The sequence below is a fragment of the Leuciscus leuciscus genome (genome assembly GCF_965113295.1).
Source record: "Leuciscus leuciscus genome assembly, chromosome: 5".
Lineage (NCBI taxonomy): Eukaryota > Metazoa > Chordata > Actinopteri > Cypriniformes > Leuciscidae > Leuciscus > Leuciscus leuciscus.
In genome coordinates, this window is record NC_138729.1 from 14,108,384 (window position 1) to 14,134,282 (window position 25,899).

At 38.3% G+C, this 25,899-nt stretch overlaps 2 protein-coding genes and 1 long non-coding RNA gene across 4 annotated transcripts; 1 reads left to right on the forward strand and 2 right to left on the reverse strand.

Moving 5' to 3' along the window:
• The first annotated feature begins 2,692 nt into the window (after window positions 1–2,692).
• On the forward strand, window positions 2,693–10,533 carry LOC309498645. 2 transcript variants are annotated; one of them, XR_014206005.1, is made up of 5 exons: window positions 2,694–2,841; window positions 3,063–3,084; window positions 6,909–7,158; window positions 7,537–7,701; window positions 9,742–10,533. It is a non-coding gene; the product is annotated as an uncharacterized lncRNA (long non-coding RNA). The 2 variants fall into 2 exon arrangements; XR_014206004.1 differs by having other exon boundaries at window positions 2,693–3,084.
• A 75-nt stretch (window positions 10,534–10,608) lies between these two features.
• sat2b (spermidine/spermine N1-acetyltransferase family member 2b) lies at window positions 10,609–15,371 on the reverse strand. The gene is made up of 6 exons (XM_082170114.1): window positions 15,160–15,371; window positions 13,067–13,118; window positions 12,872–12,955; window positions 12,191–12,292; window positions 12,068–12,108; window positions 10,609–11,888 (listed from the first exon to the last, which is right to left on the reverse strand). The coding sequence occupies exons 1-6, from the start codon at window positions 15,220–15,222 to the stop codon at window positions 11,715–11,717; spliced, it is 516 nt and encodes a 171-aa protein (XP_082026240.1). The 5' UTR covers window positions 15,223–15,371; the 3' UTR covers window positions 10,609–11,714.
• A 4,924-nt stretch (window positions 15,372–20,295) lies between these two features.
• Window positions 20,296–25,550, reverse strand: LOC309498282 (uncharacterized protein). Its single transcript, XM_082168889.1, has 2 exons — window positions 22,307–25,550; window positions 20,296–21,797 (listed from the first exon to the last, which is right to left on the reverse strand). The coding sequence occupies exons 1-2, from the start codon at window positions 22,545–22,547 to the stop codon at window positions 20,395–20,397; spliced, it is 1,644 nt and encodes a 547-aa protein (XP_082025015.1). The 5' UTR covers window positions 22,548–25,550; the 3' UTR covers window positions 20,296–20,394.
• Window positions 25,551–25,899: the final 349 nt, after the last annotated feature.

Consider the following 25,899-nt stretch of genomic DNA (forward strand, 5'->3'; position numbering starts at 1 on the left):
TCACGGACCTCGTCTCGGAGCCGTGCACACTCACTTCCCAGTGCTGACAACCTAGCCTGGCAGGATGGATTCACGCATGGTTCTATGATGCCAGGGCCTGTGTTGTTTGTGTTGTTTGTGTAGTTGTGGTCAGTGGAAGTAGTGACCTCATGCTCCTCCATGTCAGCCACATCGGAGGTTGAAGGGTCAGCACGACTGCTGCAGGTCTCGCGTATCTTGCGCTTCATCAGCTGAGTCTGCTGAAACTTTTTGCAGGCATAATGTTGCTTATCCCTCTCCCTCGCCGAGGTGTGTGCAAAAAGACTGGGCACAAAATCGGGGCTCAAAGGATTGTCCTGTTTTGCTCCTAGAAAGTCAGAGCATAGTCAAAAAAAAAAAGATTACATGTGTGAGATATTGTCCATCCTGAGTCTCTCTCTTTTAGAACCTATGTAGGTTGTAATTAGGGACAGATAAGGAAACTGGGATGTTTAAAACTACTAGGTTTAGCTCAATAATTAGTTCATTTTAATCTTTTCATGAAGTTACTACATGGGCTAAACAAAGGGACTTGCATCTAGACTGAAAAAAATAACTTTGACATCATCCTACTTCCAGGATTTGTGTTAAATGTGAAATATAGGTTTAAAGGACAATTCTGACGCCAAATGAACCTAGGAGTCAATAATGTGTACCGAGTCGACGGTTCACTGGGACATGTTTGTTTTCATGCAAACCGGAGATTAGCTGCTAATGCTAGCTTTCGGGGTGTAATGGCAATTTTCAGAAGTTAATATCAAACAGCATCAGAGGTGTAAGAAAACTTTCAAGAGACAAAACTGTAATAAAGAGAAAAGGTTTATTTCAATGAGGATTCTTTTCACAAAAGCCGCAGCCACCCAGCTTTGAAATAGAATACCTATTAGACATAATAAAACATAGACATTTTATACAGTTTCTTGGCAAAAACTCCTCCTTCCAGGTTTCTTGTAAATTTCCAGAAAGATACCCCCTATCTTCAGCTAGTTCGGACTGGTTTCTACCCCCTGGTGCAGGTCACACTGTTCTTTGTCCCTGAGACACCCAAAGGCCTTCATCTACGGCCTAAATTGGCCCTCGCTTCCCTGTCCTCCTTCAGCTGCTAGAAAACCTCACAGAAACATATGATTAAACAGTTTGGAAACGAATGATTATAAGAAATGCTGAATTTTCCAAAACACGGGGCATTTGGTAAATCACTATTTTATACCACTAAAAAGGCTCAAAATAGCACAACACTTCATCGGTAGCATAATGAGGGTCCCTACATGCAAACCGAAGCATTGAGAACTTTGTAAGTGTACCGACAGTTTATTAAAAAGATAGATTATAAAGACTGTAGCGTAAGTTACATGTTTACATGCAGACTCAATATGACGCAGTCTTTATAATCTAGCTATCTTTTTAATAAACTTTCTGTACACTTACAAAGTTCTCAATGCTTCGGTTTGCACGTAGGGACCTCCATTATGCTACCGTTGAAATGTGGTGCTATTTTGAGCCTTAATACAAATAGCAAATAATACAACACAAACGCATCACATGGGCTGAAGGCTTACCTGACACGAAGTGTTCATTGCATAGTAAGGTGTGAGATGTGGGTGTCCAATGATCTCTTCGAATGGCAGCTAACCACTTCTTTCTTCTATCCTTTTCTTTAGGTATATAACAGAATAACAATTCGGGGTTCCTCTTTCGGCTGTTGTTGCAGCCAACTGCACAACATATTGCAGGCATTACTGAGACCGACGGTCGCAAAAATGGCGGCGCAAAGCTACAGTGACGTCATGTGAATCGAATGAATATCGCGATATACACTGCACAAGTAGCAGATGATTGTCTAGACACACTAGGTAAGAAGTGAGCGCCACTTAATGTATCTTCTGTTTTATTAGGTAGTTTAATTAAGGTGCCGGATGCACTGAAGATTTCGGTTTATTTTCTACATTTTGCTTTGGTTAGATTAGGTCTAGATTAAGGATTGTTTTGTTATATTTTGTTCTTTCCTTCCCATACAAAAATGTAATATATGGCCATATATGTACTTATATTTTAAATAGCATGACATATATCTATATATATATTTGACTTATCTGAGAACACATGCCTGCAACATATATGAACATTTATGTGTCCAAACATGTGAAGAAAATATTTGAGTATTTCCATATATGATACCATATATCTGCATATATTACAGTAAAGTATTGGTTTCTCGCATATATGGACAACATTAAGTATAAATATGTGACATACATATTTGTTTTCCACATATGTAATAAATGTATGTAAACATACACTGTAACCCTTTACTGTAAATTTACAGCGAATTTCTTACTGAATTGTACTGTATTTCCATAATACAGTATTAGGCTGTATATTTTACAGAACAGCTGCAAATATACAGCAAATTTCTGTTTTCATCCCGATAAATTCGTAATACAGTATCATACCAGAGATGATCATACTGACTGTAAAGGCATTGCATTGTGGGATTGATTTCTTTCGCGCTCAATTCAGTTCAAATGTGACGCGAGCACACAGTAGCTATACAGGCAAACTTGTTTTGTCAGCGGGATTCAACTGAACAGAATAATCATTCCTGTTATCAAGATAAACAATGTCTGCGAATCTGTGAGCAATTTTTAAGCTTTGGTGAGCTTCGGTTCGTGTTTCAAACATTAGTTGCCTGTGACGCAGCAGAAAATGGATGACGTTAACGGTGCATGAAGAATTTGTCATCGGAATTAATCTAACCTGCGCGTGACGATAAGTGGGATTTAGAGTTTGAGAAGATGGAGAATTATTAAACTGAGTGATACGGTAAGCCAATATATACGTTTTTGTTTTGCGTTCGCATTTCTACATTGTTTCCACGTATTTGGTTTGATTTTGCGAACGCGGTTTACTACGTGGCCGCGCAAGCGATTCACTGACTCTGTTCCACCTGTTTATCAAGTAACTTCGACATTTCACATATAATAGGCAACATTTACCATGCTATTTGCATGACGTGCTTTTGATATATATTTTTTTCGTTTCAGGCTTTGTATGGCCAGTGTTAATGTAAGTTAATGTAAGTGCTTACATTAGAATAGAATACTGAGCCAGAATAGAATAGAGCCAGAATACTGTGTTCACCCTGTTATTTCATTGTTGTTTTTAGTCAAGGTAAGCCTATCTTTGATCCTATTGTTACTTTGTATTTTTAACTTCACATAATTCTGTATTTTAGAGAGACGCGTTGGCACAATTAACAACAGCCGCGAGTGAAAATTAAAATTATTGTTACATTTGCACTTAAGCCTTTGCTCCTAGCAGGTTGGAATTGCCACATTTTCGCGTTATTTACACTTAATTGCCCGACCGAAACAGCATCTGTAAGAATAGCTTTAAATAGAGACATTTCAGATCATTCCAGCAGGACCAGCGACAAGCATACTAGAGGCACAGCTAGAACGCGCAAGTGCTTTTGCCAGAATACTGTGTTCACCCTGTTATTTCATTGTTGTTTTTAGTCAAGGTAAGCCTATCTTCGATCCTATTGTTACTTTGTATTTTTAACTTCACATAATTCTGTATTTTAGAGAGACGCGTTGGCACAATTAACAACAGCCGCGAGTGAAAATTAAAATTATTGTTACATTTGCACTTAAGCCTTTGCTCCTAGCAGGTTGGAATTGCCACATTTTCGCGTTATTTACACTTAATTGCCCGACCGAAACAGCTGTACTCACTCAAGCGGTGAAAGCATTATCCGTATATCTGTGTAATTTGCGCGCTGTCGCGGAAGCGTCAGCGGAAGCGTTCAGCTCTCGTGTTCAGCCTCCTCGTGTGAAGACCGACTCGGGAAAAGACCAGCGACTCTACCTGCGCGACTCCACCGAGCAAGGACACCAGAAAGGCACTTAAGTATCTCCTCTTCCCTTTCTCTTCCCTCTACTTACCTTATTGTTCACCTTAATCAACATGTGCTTTCAATACATTCCTGTTATCTCTCGGCACCGTCCTTTCATCACGCGCAATAGGCAGCGCAATACTGCCAATCTGCGTCCCATCCTCACATCCTCACATACTCCTCTCTCTCTTTCCGTGGGTCTATGGAATTGTCAGTCAGCAGTCAATAAAGCTGACTTCATTCCAGCCTTTGCATCTCATTCTAGTATCTTGGGGCTGACTGAGACCTGGATTCGTCCAGAAGACTCAGCAACCCCTGCTGCTCTCTCTAGCAATTTCTCCTTCTCCCACTCCCCTCGCCAGTCTGGGAGAGGTGGGGGTACAGGGCTTCTCGTTTCTAACAATTGCAAATACTCCACGCTCTCTTCTCTATGCAACAACAACTCATTTGAATATCATGCTATTACACTTACAACCCCCATTAAAATCCATATTGTAGTCATTTATCGCCCCCCAGGTCAGCTGGGTAACTTTGTAGATGAGCTGGATGTGCTGCTGTCCACTTTCCCTGAGGACGGCACCCCACTTCTAGTCTTCGGTGACTTCAACATTCATCTCGAAAAGCCACATGCAACAGACTTCACCTCTCTCCTAGCCTCTTTCGATCTCAAACGACTCATCACCACAGCTACTCACAAATCAGGCAACCAACTGGACCTGGTTTACACACGCAACTGCACCACAGAAAACATCCTGGTGACACCTCTCCACGTTTCAGATCATTTCCTCATTACTTTCAGTCTACAACTCTCTACCCCTGCACCACCACCCCCACCACCAGTCACTTTCAGACGAAACCTGCGCTCACTTTCCCCCTCCCATCTCTCCTCTGCCGTGTCATCCTCTCTTCCCCCACCCTCACAATTCTCATCTCTGGATGTGAATACCGCAACGGACACCTTATGCTCCACTCTAATCTCTTCTCTAGACATTATCTGCCCTCTCTCCTCCAGGCCAGCACGCACTACTCCCTCTAACCCCTGGTTATCTGAGGTTCTTCGGGAACACCGGACCAAACTCAGGGCAGCGGAGAGGAAATGGCACAAATCAAAAGACGCATCTGACCTGAGTATGTATCAATCTCTCCTCTCCTCCTTTTCTGTTGATGTTCATGCTGCAAAATCTTCATACTTCCACAACAAGATCAACAGCTCCTCCAACACACGATTACTCTTCAAGACATTCAACTCTCTCCTCTGTCCTGCTCAAAAAACCAACGCTAAACACATCATTGGTAGAGAATTACAGACCTATCTCTCTCCTACCATTCATTGCGAAGACACTTGAAAGAGCTGTCTTCAACCAACTAACATCCTTCTTGTCTCTAAACAACCAGCTGGATGTCAACCAATCTGGCTTCAAGAAAGGACATTCAACTGAGACTGCATTACTGTCAGTCACAGAAGCCCTACGGATCGCAAAAGCTGCTTCCAAATCTTCAGTCCTCATTCTCCTGGATCTGTCTGCTGCCTTCGACACAGTGAATCATCAGATCCTTCTGTCCACCCTCTCATCACTGGGCATCACAGGAACTTCACTCCACTGGTTTGAGTCCTATCTCACAGGTAGGTCCTTCAAGGTCGCATGGAGAGGCGAGGTATCCAGAGCACATCAGCTGACCACAGGGGTTCCCCAGGGTTCAGTTCTTGGTCCCCTCCTCTTCTCCATCTACACCACATCACTGGGACACATCATACAGGCACACGGTTTTTCCTACCACTGCTATGCTGATGACACACAGCTCTTCCTCTCCTTTCAACCAGATGATCCCACAGTAGCTGCACGGGTCTCAAGCTGTCTGGCGGACATCTCCACATGGATGAAGGAACACCACCTGCAGCTCAACCTGGCAAAGACTGAGCTTCTCGTCCTCCCTGCCAATCCGTCTCTACAGCACGACTTCACCATCCAGCTAGAGTCATCATTAATCACCCCATCAAGATCGGTCAGAAATCTTGGAGTAACGTTTGATGACCAGCTGACCTTCACAGATCACATTTCAAAGACAGCTCGATCATGCAGGTTTGCACTGCACAACATCAGGAAGATCCGGCCTTTCCTAACTGAGCATGCAACACAACTTATCGTCCAGGCCCTGGTCATCTCTAGGCTTGACTACTGCAATGCCCTTCTGGCTGGACTCCCAGCATGTGCGACCAAACCCCTACAGATGATCCAGAATGCTGCAGCTCGTCTTGTCTTCAACGAGCCCAAGAGGGCCCACGTCACTCCTCTGTTCATCTCTCTGCACTGGCTACCTCTAGCTGCTCGCATCAAGTTCAAGGCACTGACGCTTGCTTACAGAACTATCACAGGCTCAGCTCCCTCCTACTTTCACTCACTCCTACGAGTCTACATCCCTACCAGACACCTACGATCGGTCAACGAGCGACGTCTCGTGGTTCCATCACAGAAAGCCACAAAATCACTTTCCAGAACATTCTCATTTACAGTTCCATGCTGGTGGGACGCTCTCCCCACCCTCATCCGGAATGCAGAATCCCTGACAACATTCAAAAAACAGCTGAAAACCAATCTCTTCCGTGAGCACTTAACCTTATAGAAAAAAAAAAAAAAAAAAAGAAAAAAAATCCTTTCCCTTTGAAACATCACTTATCAGGCTTATGCTACTCTGAATAATACCTGAACTTCGTATTTTGAGCACTTCCTGCGTTGTTGTTGCTTTTGCCTCTTTATGATGACTCGCTGAACTTAGTCCTAATTTGTAAGTCGCTTTGGATAAGGGCGTCTGCTAAATGACTAAATGTAAATGTAAATGTAAGTGCTTTTAAGTAGTGTTACAGTTATAGTCTATGTGGTAAAAAAAAAACAACTATCAAATGCTGTCAGTTATGTGATTGTGCTTTTGAATCGTTGTCAGAACTTTGCTAGCACATGAAAATCCATGTTCCTAATGTTGTTTTCAAATGTAGTATTCCTGATTGCAATGTCATGGTCCTACAACTAACGTTAACTCCCACAATTCAAAGAGAAGTTAGACGGTGTTATCCTTCAAGCAGATAAATAGAGATTATTCAGCAAATCTCATTAATCTGTAATAAGTTTTATGTTTTGGTTCTGTTGATCATGGTTGTGCTGTCCTTTTTAAATATTGTTTCAGGAATTTGCAACTCTGATGTCCAGCAATCTGCATTTGCCAGAGAGTCCACGCCTTTTTTCCAGGTATGTAAACATTAAAGGGGTAGGCTAGTTTAAACCTAAAATGAAAAGCCATCATTTGCTCACCCCACTGCAAAATATGTTTTTCTTAATTAGTGTTTTTATCTTGTTTCCAGTCCAGATATCTAAAATTCTTACATGAAGAAGCATTTAATAGACAAGTAAAAATTATTTTGAAAGAATAAGTCAAAATGAAGTGAGTTTATGCTTAAAACAAACAAAATTATATGCCAGTGCATTTTAGCATTCTAACCCTAACCAATTTTAATTTTTAGTTGAACATTTTAATTCATAGAACTATCAATAGACAACTACATCGAACCACAGTGGAACCCACAGTAGTTATTTTAATTATTAATATTATTTTTTATTCCATTACAGGTTAATCTCTAAGCAACCAGTGCTGGATATTAAGTTTGGAAAGTCAAGGTGTGTGTGAAAGGATCACAGCCTAACTTCATCACTGACCTGGCAGCGCTGTTTGCCTCCTCCTATAACTTCAGCTTGCAGTACCAGGAAGAGGCAGCACCTTGAGTTTGTTCAGAGGTTAGTCATTGGCATATTTGCCATTCATATATATATTAGACTGAATTGTGTCATTAACCTTGACTTGACAGTATTTATTGCTGGCTACTGGTATGAACAATATGGCCCTGGTTTCCACACAGGGCTTAGCTTAAGCCAGGTCTAGGCCTTAATAAAATTAGGGTATTTAAGCAGCTTTTATAAATAAATAAATAAATAAAAAACATTACTGGTGTGCATCTTGAGACAAAACAGTGGCAGTCACATATTTTAAGATGTCAGTGCAAGTTGTTTTCAATTAAATGATTAGTGAAAATTCTGTCATTAATTACTCTCCCTCATGTCGTTCCAAACCTGTAAGACCTTTGTTCATCTTCAGAACACAAATGAAGATATTTTTGATGAAATCTGAGAGGTTTCTGAACCACCCATAGACAGCAACGTCTTTGCAACTTTTAAGGCCCAGAAAGCTAGTAAAAACATTGTTTAAATAATCCATGTGACTACAGTGGTTCAACCTTAATATTATGAAGCGACGAGAATATTTTTTGTACACAAAAAAACCCCAAAATAACGACATTATGCAACAATCTCCTCTTTCACGTCATTCTCCTACGCTGTTAACGTAGTGTAAACAGTGTCAAGTCACCTTCATTTATATACCGCTTTTAACAATATAGACTGTTTCAGCTTTACAGAGATAATAGGAGATTACAGTAGCATAGATTGTTAGGCTTTACAGCAGCTCTACAATAAAGTTATTAGATCGACTATTGCTAATTGACTAAATGCCGGCGGACACAGCTTCAGTGAGTTGTTCAAAATCTTTCTATTAAACTCTGTGTACACAATGTTCTCAATGCTGGAGTTCATGTGTAGAGCCTCTGGTGATACTTCAAGCACAGTTTCATGTTGTGTCGAGCCTTCTTAGTGTTTTAAAAATAGTGAGTTTTGATGCTATCATAGAAGTGCCACAAGCACTCCCATTCAAAAGGCAATTTGACCAAAAACGAAAATACGGTCAAACTTAAAAGTGGCGTTTCCATTCTAATTATGGTTTTAAACAAAAGTTTGCCTCAGGTAGAAAAAGCCAGTGCAGCGCTTCTGGGTTCTACGTCAGAATGTATGCTTATTATTGGCCGACTCTGGTCGTGTGTGATGACCCAGGAGCTAGCCAATAGTGAGCCTACGTTCTGATGTAGAACCCATAAGCGCTGCACTGTTTACACTACGTCAACAGTGTTGGAGAATGACATGGAAAAGAAGAGATTATTCAACAATGTCGTTATTTTGGGGTTATTTTGCGCACAAAAAGTATTCTTGTCACTTCATATTTAGGTTGAACCACTGTAGTTATATGTACTATTTACTGATGTTTTTACCACCTTTCTGGGCTTTGACAGTTGCAATGACATTGATATCAATGGAAGGACAGAAACCTCTCAGATTTCATCAAAAATATCTTAATTTGTGTTGCGAAGATAAACGAAAGGGTGAGTAATAATGACATAATTTACATTTTTGGGTGCAAACATGCATTTTAGTCTGGTAAATGTCATGTTTAACATTATCGTGTAGTCATATATGCAATAAACATTGCAAGGCTTGCAATAAGTTAAATTATTTCTGTCACAAAGGTTTGGGCTGGATTCTGGCAGTGTGTGCTCTATATAAACAGAGTCTATGGCTGCCTTTCCACTGATACTCTGATGGGACCTGATGAGGGGATGATATTGTTAATGAGCTGGGTTATGAGTAGACAAAAGTAGTAGAATAAAACTTTAAATCTGGCAACCCCACTTTCAAAAGTTTAGTTAGTTGACAGTGCGCATGTAAACAGACACATTGAGTTGATGTATTTTAACCAGGGCAGAAAAAATATCAGTTATTGATCACAACATCCAACATTGCATTTTTTTTTCATGTTGTTCAGTTTTATCCAAACAAACTAGTCGTTAAAACCGGTATCTGGTTTCTTTTTACACATCTTTTGTGCTGTCTCTCTCTGTCAAAATATATAAACTCAGTCCATAATATTTAATTGTTTTTTCTGCCTTTTAGACGCTTTCTTGACATCAATCCTGAACGTGGATCAAAAACAAAGAAAGGACAAGTAACTTCAAAGAAAACTGGCCAAGTTGTGCAAAACAAGACCACCACTGCAGCCTACAGGTTTCCTCACTTCTGCGAAAACTTGCAGACTTTGAATGGGATTTCGTTTGCACTTTATGGGCTTCAAAACAGAAACAGCAATTCACTGCCATTATAAAGCTTGGAAGAGCCAGGACATTTATTAATATATCTCCCATTGTATTCGTCTGAAAGCAGAATGTCATATAGACCTAGGATGACTTGAGGGTGAGTAAATCATGTGCTAATAAAACATTTTGGGTGAACTATTCCTTTAATTAAGTGCTAAGTGTTACCTGTTTGTTGTTAAGTGTTAAAATTGCATTTTATGTTTAAAAAATAATTCAGCCAACATGTTCACAGAAGGCAATTTTCTGATCTTTGCTTTTAACCTAAATAAATGTTTTAAAACCCAGAAAATGTTTTCTTTTTCCTAGTGTGGCTACTCTTATGAAACCTTAAAGTATAATATTTTAATTATGTAGTAATAAAAGCATTATTCCCTGTAAAATACAATTTATTGCTGTAGACAAGTTTAATATTGTAAAAGTATGTGGTATATACTGTATTTGGTAATTACAGTGGAGTACTGTAAATGTTGTTTACTGTACTAGTGTTGTAAAAATACAGTATGTGGATGGCAACCCAGCTGCCAGTATTTTACTGTAAATTTACAGTGAGAAGTTTTACAGTGTACATGCATGTGATACTGATGCATTTTTAAAGCTGTGGCATATGGTTATGGCACTTTGTGGATGTATTTGTCAAAAATGACAAAGAAAACACTGCATTACTGTATTAAAATACTATATTTGGTATTCACACAATAGACACAATCTCCAACTATAGGCATTTAATTACAATGCATTCATATATAAGATTTGTATCCCTAATATAAGTGAAAGTATGTACTATAGAAATAAGTACATATATGCATGTACATATATGCGTCATATACGCATGTATACATATGCGTCTTACATATATTTCACATTTATGTGCATATACGGGAAAATATATGGCACTTACATGAAAACGGCCATTTTTGCTATATTTTGAAATATGTTTCATATGTATGTGTTTTACATATATGAATTTTGCATATATTCTCATATAGGCAGCAGACATACATGGGCACTGACATTATACATGTAATTTACATATATTGACATATATTACATTTCTGTATGGGTTTGGCGCCGCTTTTGTTCTTTTCCCATTTATTATTTGTTTGTTTGTTTATATTATCACATTGTACATAGTACACATTATTATTGTTATTTTACTGGATCTAGTGGCTTCGGCTTTTTGTGAATAAACGTGCAGTATTTTTCTCTTTCCAAGATTGTCTGTCATGTTTTTCCACCTCATTTCATATCCAGCAGTACGTTAATAATGTAAATGTTACGGTACATTCCTTAGACTCTAAAAGTTCGTAACACATGTAATAAAAACTTAATTGAAAAAAAGATTTCATGGTTAGAACATAATGAATACCATAGAGGGCTAATTACGACAAAAACTACTTGCAAGAGATTAATTATCACTAAATGTATTTTAAAGATGAGTTTGCATTGAACAGTGGCACAAAAAAATATTTTCATACATTATTTAGTTTTTCTTCTTTTTTCAAATCTTTTATTTTAACACTGAATATATTGCATTAAAAGACACAAACCAAAAATATACACTAAGTATTCCTAGTGACCAGGGGCGTAGTTTGTAGCCCCCCCCCCCCCCCCCCGATATTTGAATCTATGCATTACAACCCCCCCAATATTTATACCATGATCACAATATCAGGAGGCATACCCAAACTTCAACCCCCCCCAATGTTCAAACCAAATCTACGCCCTTGCTAGTGACATTAACTAAACTAAACTAAACAGATGTCTTAATGTTTTTTAAGGTGCTTCCTGTGCTAGATTATCCAGAGCTATTCCATGAAAGCGGAGAAAATGCCAGCCCTCCTTAGCTGTGAGGTCCTCTGCACCTTTAGCTAAATAAAAGTCTAAAGAGGGCTTGTTCCAATCCAGTACAGATAACTGTAAACGTACACAATGCTTCTCTTTGGCCACCTATACAGTAAAAAACAAAACTGCATTTACTCTTTTACATTAAAAACACACTGCTCAATCACTGAGACAACAAAGTTTGTTTAACCACAAAATATGTACGATAAAAAAGTAATACCATGATGCAAAAAGTTATCCAGATAATATATAATTAAATATAAAAAATATTTTAAAAAACTCACTTTGGCAACAGTTGCCATTAAAGCCTTTCCAATGCCTTTACCTGTAGCATAACCAGAGATGAGTGTCAACACACAGTTCTGCATTTTGGATCAAACTCTGGGTTACTGAGAATATATACACACCTCTGTACTCTGGCATCACATACAGATCCTCCATATACACAGTCCTTCCTTTCCATGTGCTGTACGTATAGAAGAAGAGAGCATAGCCAACCTTAGTCTGTCCTGTGGAAAGCCGGCTACAGTAAGAATACTTATGAAGACTATATAAATAAATAAAAATCCTAAAATGTCATTGTACTCCACTCACTCTGTGAGGGGGGTTACGACTTTTGAGCTTTGTCATAGTAACTAAGACTAATTATTACAGTGTAATGCATCCTGATAAAAAAAAAAAAAAAAAAATATATATATATATATTTATGCTTTTACTATTCCTTTGTCTATGCTCTCATTATTCTTTAATCCCTCCCTGCTCTAGCTTGTACTATTTTGAACGATGACTGAAACTTTGTATTACTGGCACTTCTCGTGTTTATTACCTTATGATTAATTCCTTGTAGTACTTGTCCTCGACTGTAAGTCGCTGCTAAATTAATAAATGTAAATGTGATGAGAGATCTTTCTGTCTAAATTAAATACAACTGAAATATCTATTGATAAAATAACATAAACATATAAACTACATTTAATGTAATAGGTTATATCAGATAAACCAAAGATTTTAAGTAATTGTTTTCCATATATTCCTACCCTGTTTTCTCTGAACATTGTCATTTTTGGTCTTTTAGGAGTCATTATTACCATCTTTAGACATGTGCTCCTCAGGTACCTCAGCTACAAGACACTGGTAAAAAGGATTGGGGCCAAATCCATCCCTCTCCAACTCTAACAGAAAACAAAGAAAACCAGTAGAACCAGACTTTAATTAGTAAGCAGCATGTGGCTTCATTTTGGCTGTATAACAATAAAATAATGGGTCAGCTTTTTGAAAAAAACCTTTATGGGATATCTTCACTTGGTCAGGCATCTTTTCATAAACAGCCAATTCCTACAATAAAACATACACAGATAATCGCAACTCATTCTGCATTTAACAATCATTGGGTGCGTATCAATCAGCTCCCTCATTCAGTATTCAGGGAACTTATCATGTATGTCGGCCATGTCGGTCTGTTGGCTGTCTCAATCGCAAAATCCTACCAGTGCACTGAAACATTCGCTACCTAAAAAGTCCCACGATGCACCGTGAAAACCAGAGACCATCGACTTAACTGAAGTTCTGGAGTGCAAATCATAATTCACATGAGCATAATCACTACACAATCACTGCCACACATTATTTAATTATATTTTAGCATTTAGCATTATACATCACAAATGAACATAATGAACATAATCTAGGTAACATTTATAATTTATTTACAGCTGAAATGTTGCACATATATGTGGGTCAATGACAAATAAAGCTTAAAAAAAAAAATTTTTTTTTATTTTTTTATTGATGTAAGGCTTATTTTTGAGTCAGGAAAAATGTGTTTCAACAAGCTTCAATAGTTAACATAATTGTATTTATAAGTGAAATATTTTAGCCTTAGTATAGACCCTTAGAGTGTCTACAGTGCCTAACACGTTATTATTTTGTGGTTGTGTATTTCATTCATATTAATTTATAATGATTGCATTCAAGTGGCCTTATATTTAGAATCTTTAGCATCTGATTTTACTTTTAAAAGACTTTTAATCATACAAGTATACCAGTCAAGTCAAGCCACCTTTATTTATTTATTTATTTTATTTTTTTACACTTTTTACAATACTGGTTGTTTACTGGTTGCAGCTTAAAGAACAGGAAATTAATGCAACAAAAATTGTTTTGGCTGTACAGGAAAGTCAAGAAAGTCATTGTCCAGTTTAAGTAAGTTGTGTTGATTCATTTCCTTTGTAAAAATCATTAGTAAATGCATTCAGTATATTGTATTGTATACAATATTCATATATTGTATATTGTATACTATTCATAATTTAGTTTTCAGCCATTTTAAGATTTAAGATACCAAAATATAATATGTATTATTTGACTGAAAATGAATTAAAACGAAATAGGTTATAAGTAATACATGCCATGAATTTATCAAATTATTTTAAAAGGAAATTACGCACTTGGACACAAAATACATGCATGTTGTGCAATAACAAACCAAGTAGGCTATTTATTTATCATAATGTACTTCAAATAAAAAAAATTATAAATCCAGGAAGATATTGCTGTTGTTCATAAATCCCTGTTCTAATGTACAATGAGGACGGTGACACCGGAAATAGAATCACCAGTAAGCCAGGGTCCTACCAGAGAATGTCTAATATAAAGAGAATTGGCACTCTCTGCTTACTTCCGGGTTCTGGACTGGTTGCAGTAACACGTCTCTATCCATGCGAGGGCGCTCGCGGGCGAGTGCAGAATGAATGGAGGTCTATGGCGAAATACCCCTCAAAACCCACTTTTCTCAGGATATAATTTTTTTTCTAGTAATTTAAATGTTGTATTCGAAAGGGGGGGCTAAGATAATACACTCAGCTGAAAATTGCATTTTTAAGTTCACTTATCTGCTCTAAAAAAGCGTTCAAAAATGTGATGACGTCATTCATTAGCAGAATGCTAGCTTGTTCCGGCCAACAACGGCCCAACCTGTAAGAAATCGAAAGGACATAAGTACTGGTTCATTCAACTTTCGACCTATAACCTATGTTGAACTTGCAAAACCTACAATAAAATCTGAGATTTCTCAACGGCAATCGGGTGAAAGAGACACATTTAGCCATCTAGCCCCATTAACTCCCATTCAATCTGCACTCGCCCGCGATCACCCCCAGTGGAATTCTAATGGTACTGCAACCAAAATCAATACAATGGGGCTAAATAGGGAGTGCCAAGGCTCTCCGTAGACGGGCTCTGGTCCTACTAATGTCCTTACCAGTGCCCGAATTCGTGTACACAATTCGTGATATAGGTCTACTGATTCACGACCTATGCAGCAAGAGAGCTGTCTTTTAAACACACACGTAACAAACTGTGCATGGTGTTTGCTCACCATAATCATGCGTTCTATATCTTTGCAGTCTTCAGGTTTGGCTGGACGTATTGTAATCTTCATTTTGCACAAGGCAAACAGCTTTTTCTGATTTCCTGCACCACCTTTGACCAGTGACTAAAAAGCCGACTGAAAACTACACGCGTTCGTCCAGCACAGCAGAGAGCAGCGAGACGTGTGTAAAATGTGTTCAAGAGCGTCATTATCACAAAAACTGCGCAGCCTCTATCGGTCTTTGTCAGACACGTGGTTTTGTTGTGGGTGACGTCACCGCGGCGCCATTTTTGAGGTATCGCTACTGACTGAAACAACCATACTATCGCTACTGACTGAGCGATTACAAGAATAGAAGTAAATAAAATAACTATTTAGTTAAATAATCTAGATAATAAGTAAATATAAGTAAATATAACTCGCAAACCTGGAGAAGCAAAAGAAAATTGAGAAAAGGCCGTACCGAGATAAACTCAATAAAGATGCCAGGGACCGTTATTTGGAGAAATTGTCATCCATTCAGAACATAGATCCATACGAGCTGACTGCAGTAAGTTGGAGTGCTGACCCCGCATTGCTACCTCCATCCTCATACTTAGACATTGTAAATTATCTTGTTTATGGTATAAGCGCATATACCAGTGAACAATTTAAAAACTATAAATCTCTGGAAGCCCACGGACATTTCACCAATGGCTGGGTACAGGATTTATTTACATTCCGACCGAAGGACTGCGACAACATAGTAGTAACAGCAAAGGTATGTTTGCTGTAATGATGATGATGATGATAATGTCATGTTAACTGTATATCATCAGTGCCTGATTAAGGATGGTTTGTTTAGTTTTAGTTTGAACATGTCAAATAAATTGTTACAAATAAATTGTTACAAATAAATTGTTATACTATACCCTCTTTCATGCATTTTTTTCTTTATTAAGTTGGCTTGAGAGAGCCAACTTACTGATATTGTACTTAAACTTAATATTATTATTCTTCTTCTGAGACTAAAAAAATATAACTTTAATACAGCCTAGAGCTTTAACTCTACATACTCCAAACTCGGCTCAGACCTTCCGACTATTCTGACTCGGTATGCTATATCTTTTCTAACTGATCGGACTTACGGTTTTCCTAAAAATGACGATCAAAACTCGGAAAAACTCCCATTGACTTTTTCAAACTGACCAACCGACAAAAATTCAAATCTAAATCCCTTGAAGACTAAACCAAACTGCCGTTCTATATACTATATGAGCCATTGAGACTCATTTAAACTAATAAACTCATCTATCTATCTACTTCAAACTAAATTAAACTTCAAACTAAATTAAACTTCAAACTAAATTAAACTTCAAACTAAATTAAACTTCAAACTAATTTAAACTTTAAACTAATTTAAACTTCAAACTACTAAATTTACTTCATTTAAACTAATAAACTCATCTATCTACTTCAAACTAAATTAAACTTCAAACTAAATTAAACTTCAAACTACTAAATTTACTTCATTTAAACTTATAAACTCTAAACTCATACACTTATAAACTAATTAACTTGTAAACTCATGAATTCATAGACTTATGAACTCTTAAACTCATAAATGTATAAACTCTGAACTCTTAAACTCAAACTTATAAACTGTAAACTCATTTAAACTTATAAACTCTAAACTCAAAAACTCGTACACTTATAAACTCATCAATTTATACTTATAAACTCTAAACTCATAAACTCTGAGTGTGCGTGTGTGTCTGAGTGAGTGTGTGAGCGAGTTAGTGTGTGTGTGTCTGTCTGTCTATCAATCTAACCTATCTATCTATCTATCTATCTATCTATCTATCTATCTATCATAAACTTCAAACTACTTTAAACTACTTTAAACTTCAAACCACTTTAAACTTCAAACCACTTTCAACTTCTTAATTTAAATATACCAGCTCCAAAGCAACGCCATAGCAACCAAACTTGAGTACCCTAGCAACCGTTTTGCAAGACCTATATCTCTGTATCAGAACACCGTATAGAGATGAGGTTTGGCTCTTTTGACTCATGCTAGCAAACAGCACTTTCAACATGCTACACATGCTAGCAGTGAATAGCTACATGCTAATAGCGATTAGTTAAGTAAGAACTCTATAAAAACTCCATAGTAACCATCTGTGACAACTACCAACCAACCTAGTAACACCATATCAACCACTCAAAATATCCTAGCAACCACCCAGGACACCCTAGCAACCACCTAGCAACCACCCTAGCAACCGCCTAGCAACCACCCAAAATACCCTAGCAACCACCCAAAATACCCTAGCAACACCATAGCAACCACCCAAAAGACCCTAGCAACCACCCAAAATACCCTAGCAACACCATAGCAACCACACAAAACATCCTGGTAACCACCCATAACACCCTAGCAACCACCCAGAACACCCTAGCAACCACCCAAAACACCCTAGCAACCACCCAAAATACCCTAGCAACACCATAGCAACCACACAAAACATCCTAGTAACCACCCATAACACCCTAGCAACCACCCAAAATATCCTAGCAACCACCCAGAATACCCTAGCAACCACCCAAAATAGCCTAGCAACCACCCAAAATACCCTAGCAACCACCCAGAATACCCTAGCAACCACCAAAAATACCCTAGCAACCGCCTAGCAACCACCCAAAAGACCCTAGCAACCACCCTAAATATCCTAGCAACTGCATAGCAACCACCCAGAATACCCTAGCAACCACCCAAAACACCCTAGCAACCACCCAGAACACCCTAGCAACCGCCTAGCAACCACCCAAAAGACCCTAGCAACCACCCAGGACACCCTAGCAACCACCTAGGAACCACCCAGAACACCCTAGCAACCTCCCAAAATACCCTAGCAACACCATAGCAACCACCCATAACATCCTAGCAACCGCCTAGCAAAAAACGTTCTGGTCCAAACTTTCTCAAGCCAACTTAAAGTTTGTCTCGACGAACTTTCGCATCTAGTTGTATTAATTACACAAACCAATACCTAACACAATAAAACAGAAACATTGTTCCAATAAAATAAGTCATCATCATGAAACAAATTGTCTGATATATTACTGAACTGCAGCCAAAGTAAGTTGTTATCAACAGATCTTGCACTCACAACGGCTGAATGATACACCACTCAAGCCCTGGGTCATCATCAGCTTATCAGGGGCTATAACTTCTGGTCACTGCACATGTATGGCAGGAATTGCTGAAACATGCACACATGTTGCAGCTTTGCTCTTCAAGTTGGAAGCAGTAGTCAGATGCAGAGAGACAACAACAGTTACTGGCCAACCTGCATACTGGATGATACCAAGTAACATTACAAAAGTGAGAGCGGAGGTAGGACACAGAATAGACTTTACTTCTGCAAAAGCAAAAAGAAAGTGTCTTAATAATCTCCTGGATGGTGAGGTAGCAAACATACCTGCTTTAAGGACTTCATCGAACATGTGTAGGTTCAATACTGCAACACAGGAGCAGTGGGAATCATATCTTGCACAACTGCAGAAAGTATCTCCAAAAGCTGCAATTCTGTCAACTTTGCCTGTTTATTGTGATGCTTTTACAGACCCAGTACAGCCGTTCTCAGCACCAGATTCACTGCGCAGTCTACGTGATAAAAAAATGGATGGCAGTGAACTGTCTGTCTTGCGCCAGTACTGCAAAACCATAGCAAGTAAGGTAAATGTTACACCTGAGCAGGCTGAGTTCATTGAAAGACAGACTAGAAAGCAGCACAAATGCTCATCTTGGTTTCACTTGCGCACTGGGAGAATTACTGCATCCAAAATGCATTCAGTCTTTGTGTCTGACTTTGACAACCCTGCGCTGTCTACAGTGAGAGCAGTTTGTTACCCCAACAGTAGTTCTACAAACCAGTGTCCTGCTACTGCATGGGGAAGACAAAATGAGGAAAATGGGAGGACACAGTATAAACTGCAAACCATGAAACATCACTGTGACATGCAAGTTAGTGAGTGTGGTTTCATCATAAACCCCAAGTTTCCTCAGGTTGGAGCATCGCCAGATGGATTGGTGCAGTGTACCTGCTGTGGAAAAGGCTGCATCGAGATAAAGTGCCCATATAAGTACCGTAACAGCACTGTGGAGGAAGCATGCAGCAGCTGTGACAAAGACTTCTGTTTAGAAGTTGTGAGTGGTGAGCTTAAGCTAAAGGAGGGTAGTCCATACTACAAGCAAGTCCAGACACAAATTTTTGTGGCTGATGCAGAGTACTGTGATTTTATTTTGTGGACTTTAAAAGACTGCACTGTGTTGCGTGTTGCACCTGACCCACAGCTCTGGAATAATGTTCTTAAAAAGGCACAGCAATTTTTTGAGTTTGTGTGTCTCCCTGAACTTGTAAGTGGTTACTTCACTCACATGCCACTTAAACAGATTCCTGTTCCAGATGGGGAAAAAACTCAAGAGACCTCTAAAATAGTACAGAAGAAGGGCAGGACCAGCAGAAGTGTTGAGAAGTTGTGGTGCATTTGCCGTGGGCCAGAAAGCAAGGACGACATGGTAGCCTGTGACAACCAAAACTGCACAATTGTGTGGTTTCATCTCACTTGTGTGGGCCTACAACATGCACCTGCCAAAGAAGACATTTGGATCTGTTCTCGTTGTTCCACATAAGCCTGTTGTCTCGCATGTTAGATGTTTTCCTTCAAGCAAACACACTCAGGTTTTTGTCAAAGTATTACTAGACACTTCTAGTAATAATAACTGTTCCCCTCTTGTTGACACCATTCAGGTTACAAACACATTTTATCAAAAACACATTTACAAACACCCAGGTTATCAAAAACGTGTTTGTTGTAGAACATACAATGCTACAAAAAGGCATGACCTAAAGTGTTAGTTTCTGCACTTTAATGTTTAAAGTTTAAAAGTTTAAAGTTAATTAATGTTAATTCATTTAATGATTACTTGCATTCACAAATATATAAACTATATAATAATAAATATATAATATTCTGTTCATGTGCATCACTGATTTGCACAGTTATCAATATTGTAATTGTCAAAATATGCAAGTATTGTTTTCATACTTCATTTAGCTGTCAAAGTGAATAACATAAAAACAAATTTATGAAAAATGTTGTCATACATGTTTTATTGTTAATGCAAGGCTGGTCAAGCAGGATAAAGCATCAGCACATTGCAATAGATTGCACCAAGGGTTGAAAACCACTGTACTACACTACAGTTGGACATTGGTTTGTCAGCGCACAACAGACAGTGACAATCTTATCTAAAAATGTGATATCCTCACCTTCACATGGGAGGATCATGTTGATGGGAATGGTTCCTGTTAAAATGTTATATTTTTGACAAATATTTCCAATCACTCTTTCAACATGGATTCTTAGGTGAGCTACTTTTCGTGTCTCCTCTACATCTCTTGCAGCTAGCTGACAGTAACCCTTTGTAAAGGCTGGGAGTTTGACCTCTGCACACAACATGCCAACACTTTCCTTTATATCGAAACCTCTATCAGCCAATATAATGTCCCCTGGCAACAATTTTTCAAGAAAACCACTATTTTCTGTAATGTGTTTGTCACTTGTACGGCCACCCCACCCTTTGGATATAAAACAAATAGATCCCTTGGGTGTAATACCTATCAAATATTTCATAGTGTGATTGTGCTTGTAGCTGGAAAACATTTGAGCACGTGCTTTTAGATTTGATGGTTTCTCTGTGAAAATCTCAAAACAGTCAATGATCACTGCTACTCTGCGTCCAAAGGACTCCACAAATTGGTGAGGCATAATTTTTTGTAAAGTGTCTCTATCTGGCCATATGATGGAACGGCTCAGGTTTGCATACATGAATGACACAATTTCCTGAAATGTTCTGTATACTGTCTTTGGGGAAACACGAAAGAGATGGGCAAGATGTTGTGCAGGCAGATCCAGTCTGAGGCGCATAAAGGTTAAGAGAAGCATTTGAAATGGACTAAGAACTTTCCTCTTTTGGTCTGACATGAGAGGCACCAAAAAACTTAGCAAGGCCATAAAGGTTCCCAGGTTTGGCAGCCCTGTGTAGTACTTTACTTTATCATCATTGTCTCCAAAAAAACTATCAGACATCCTGTGCTCATCAAGTTCACGTCGCAGCTGTCTGTTTTCTTCCAACAGGCGGTTTACTTCTGCACCTCTGTGCACACATAAGTTACATTCTGTTTGTGTCACTGCCATCCCCTGAGTGTTGTGGGTCTCTTCCTCAGTGTGTCGCTCACCATCTTCATCAGCCTCGTGTGTCTCCTCAGTGTGTCGCTCACCATCTCCAGTCGCTTGTGTCTCCTCAGCATATGGCACATCTCCATCAGCCTTGTGTGTCTCCTCAGTGTGTCGCTCACCATCTCCAGTCGCTTGTGTCTCCTCAGCATGTGGCACAGCATCTCCATCAGCCTTGTGTGTCTCCTCAGTGTGTCGCTCACCACCTCCTTCAGCTGGCTGCAGTGTGTTTTTTCTTTGCTCCCTCTTACTTCGTCTTGCAGAGCGTGTAGTGTTGGTGTTAGAGATTTCTGTGTGACCCAGATGGAGGGAGGGTGCCCAGTCTGGGTCAGTCTCCATCATCTCATATGCAGGTTGACCTGCAATAACATGAAAAAGGTTTTAACTTCATAACATGGGACGAAAAGTGTTAACAATAATCTTAGATTATACTTAAGTATTAGTACAGACACTGAGCATAAGTAATTCAGCTAAAATGTAGAAAAAGAATTATAACAGTGCTGTACTTTTCAGACTGCAAGTCACACCGAAGTGAAAGTACATTTTTTGTGCAAAAACACAGCAAGTAACTTTCAAGCCTTATAAATTGTAAAATTAACTTTTTTTCCATTCTAAATAATGTATTTAGTTGAAATTGCAGTTGAGTAAAGTACAAAGTAAGGTACAAACCCCAAAAATAATAAAGTGCTGTAGTTAAGTAAAATAAATATAACATTTTACAGTATAAACAATAAAAGAGTAATGTTAACCCGTTTCTCCCATGATCGCGGTTACATCCGTGCGTTGTTTGCCAGATAATTCATTCAAAACGACTCGTGGATAAAATGTTATATACTTCAAATTTATCAAAATCACTTAAATATCTTACCTTTATGAAAATGTCGAGAGCAGACATACATAAACGGAGATATGTTTCCAAAGGTGATGTTTTTGCGTCGCACAGCTCCAACCCAGGCCATCCGACGCCTCTTTGTTACGTCCACTACAAGCTGTCCATGTCCTTTCTTCAAAGCGGGAAAACTAAAAAACCTTTCCCCGCTGTTTAGTTTGTGACCCTTTCTGTCATGAGACTTACTATTGCAGCCTATCACACAACAAGAACGTACCATTTTACCACATTTACGACCAACACAATTCTCCCAATAGAACACACTAGCATTGATACCTTACAAATGGCGGCTATACCCATAATGCATTTCGTGTTTCACGAGTGTGACGTCACCTGACAATGACTTTATTGTCTTCATTTTCATACTTCATTTGATTGAATACAAGAAATTAATTAAATAAGTTGGCTTAAGTTAGACAGAAAGAATAGGCCTACACTATAAATTATTATGTTCTGTCAGACAGTCACCAAAATGCATTGGAATTGCAGCTTTGGCGTTCAGCTTCAGCCAGTTTCAATTTCTTCTCCTACAAAAATAATACATTTATTAATTGCATTAAAACTGGGGACACCAGATAGATAGATCGATAGATCGATAGATAGATCTGTTTATTTACTTTAACCTTATTTAGCCATTTGATTTGTTGCATCACTGTGCCATGACAGTGAAGTCATCTATAAAGGACAGAGTCCCTGGTTTTAGGCACACAATCACGCTAAAGTTAAATATTACGTTTTTGTTAGAGTAAATATGCTAAGTGAATTGAATGTTCAAAAAGAACAGACAGCACTGAGCAATAGAGGGGAATAATATAGGGAAATATCTACCCAAATCCAAGTTTCTTTTTGACACAATAATGATTAGGCTACATTTAAGTCTGCTTCCCACTATCATATGGTTTTGGAAAAAGTTGTATAACACACAAGTATAGCTACTAATAGCTATTTTATTTATTCCAAAGACAAATGCTATTAGGCCTATTTGTAGAGAGATTTTTTTTTTTTTTTTTTTTTTTTACATTTTCAATCCCTCCTTAGATGATTAAACAGTAATGTTAATTAAACAGTAATAATAATGGTAATAATAATGAGACAAAAATCAAAATAAAATAAATAGGCAACAATAGTTAAATAATGACAATGTTAAAAAAATTATAATAGTTGGATACCACAATCAAAAGAGTAACAATGATACAGTAATAGCTTTTTAATAACATTTTGCATTCCATGGAAGAAAGAAAATCTTTCTTTGAAATCCTTGAAATCCTTCAAAAAGAGTTTGAAGGAACATTAATGACATCGGTAATAGGCCTATTCATAAACTATTGGCTACGCTGGTAAGCTATTCCTGGCTGTCATAGACCTTTTTAATCTAAGTATAGGCAATTCAGAAAATGTGATTCAACTGACTTCAGCTGAATAATGACACTAATGTCTTTTTTAATTTATTTACAGCAGGATTGAATTCTGTTTGCACCATGATCATTATGTTCCTCACAGTAAAGCTGCTTTGAAACAATCTGTATAAAACCCTATAAGTAAAAAAAGGCGACTTGACAATTCTCAGAATATGATTTTTTTTTCATGATCAACGTATTTAACATTTACATGCTGGGTAAGATTAATGGTATAAGTTACCATATTTTGTCATTAAACCGTTTCAATTACAAATAATGTGCTAACTACTTTTGATTTGGTATTGACATTGAAGTGCTACATATTGCAATACAATATTGTCACTCTCTATCTATAGCAGTGGTTCTCAACCTTTTTTGGGCTATCCAATATCCAGGTCCTTGAACGCCACCCACCCTAAAACTAACGAGCGAGCAGGAACGAGTGAGAGTTAACAGATGAAATAAGTGCAAAATTGTCATTAATTAATACAATTGAACTATACTCCACAGTGATTCATCCAAAAAACAAGCTAAAAACTGCATTGGCATAGCAATACCAGTGTTTCTCACAGGATCTGTGGTCGGTGGACTTCGGGCCTTCTAGGGGGGTTCGGGGGCATGCACTGAAAAATAAAGGACGGTCATTAAAGCGGTAATGTTTGCACTTAGGTTTTATTACGCATTTAGTATTGCAAGAAGCTGCTTACATTAAAGCCACACTAAGTATAAATTGTGTTTTTGTCAAACAGCGACCCCTAGAGTCGCTGTGGAATACTTGCACTGTCGTAAATTATATTATAACATTTTTACATGATTGCAGCTAAATCACAAGTAAATAGTCTATAGTCTAGGCCTACTGTATAATTTAATTTGTGTTGTTTTTATTGGAATGTAAACATTACAAAATGCCAGATAACATAAATTAAGTTAAATGTACGTCGCATTATTTCATAACATTGGCCGTTATGATGTCATTAGACATGGTTATTGCAATTTATCATAATAGTTTGCAAATTGTGCTCGTTTACACTATTTACAACCTCTACGTTAGGCTTATTTATGATACTTATGTGAGATATTGAAAGCTGTTCTCATGATAATCGCAGGAATCAACGTGATAAATACACCTCACAACACCTGAGTTCAGCTGGCAAACTAATTCGTGAGGCATAGCTATCTGATTTATCAAAACGATTCCATTTACACCTGGTCACATAAATGTATTTTTGCGAAACGGATTTAAATTCGATCTTCAATTCTCGCGCTATTCGGTTGTTAAGTCGTGACGTAACCACTCTCCGATAATACTCTTTCCGGGTCCAAAGTCCAGGTCCTCTCTACCTACCTACCGCTTTCGCTAGTGTTTTGGTTATTATTGAGTGTTTTTACAATGCCGCAGTGCTGTGTCCCATGTCCCGAGCTAACTCACTTCAACCTCGTAAATCTTCTTTTTCATTGATGCCTGGACTCTACCCTTAATTAATGATGAGCTACACTAACCACTCTGTTGGTGTTAAAGGAATTTAAACCCTTTTTGACCGCCAAGGGTGCCTCACTAAGAAGGACGTGGTCGTAAATAAATTTACAGGTTCCACCATTGTTATTTCTGGACGAGAGGAGCGCTCGGACCCGGAAAAGGCTAAACGTCACGCGTGACGTCAGACTTAACAATCGGATATGCAGATTTAATGGAGTGCACGTCACCGAGATATGAGCTGCATTTTATAGATCATCAGCTAAAATTTCAAAATCAAAGACCGCAATAAGAGAGAGCAGTAACAGCCCTGGTAAGATCATTTCGTTTCTTTACTTTTTTAATGATGAAGATTGTGTGTGTTAAGCGTCTGCGACTTACTTTAACTTTGATTTGCGATAGTTTGCACGTTGGCTTGATGCAGTTGCTCATCTGCGGTGATGCGTGTTCCAGCGCGTCGTCATATCTGGATATAACATAATAGCCATACAACGCTCTCACACGTTTTTTTATTTTATTTTTTTTAGCATTTTTGGGAGGAGTACAATTTACATATGTGGTTGGTTTCAACAACCATATATGCATTTACACTTGTCCAGTTTCGTCTGGAATCCGTCTCAGATCTCCTCCTGAAGTGGTTTGAGGGATCGGATTCAAATCCGTCTCAAATGCGTTTCGGAGGGCATTTAAACCTGGACTTT

Excerpts from the sequence above, each read along its gene's own strand:
- sat2b (XM_082170114.1), bottom strand. The coding sequence starts at position 15,222 with ATGAAGATTACAATACGTCCAGCCAAACCTGAAGACTGCAAAGATATA. Across the intron at positions 12,109-12,190 it reads TGTGATGCCAGAGTACAGAG|GTAAAGGCATTGGAAAGGCT; the intron begins GTGTGTATATAT and ends GTTATGCTACAG. Across the intron at positions 11,889-12,067 it reads TAATGGCAACTGTTGCCAAA|GTGGCCAAAGAGAAGCATTG; the intron begins GTGAGTTTTTTA and ends TTTACTGTATAG.
- LOC309498282 (XM_082168889.1), bottom strand. The coding sequence starts at position 22,547 with ATGGTACGTTCTTGTTGTGTGATAGGCTGCAATAGTAAGTCTCATGAC. Across the intron at positions 21,798-22,306 it reads CTCTCGACATTTTCATAAAG|GTCAACCTGCATATGAGATG; the intron begins GTAAGATATTTA and ends ATGTTATTGCAG.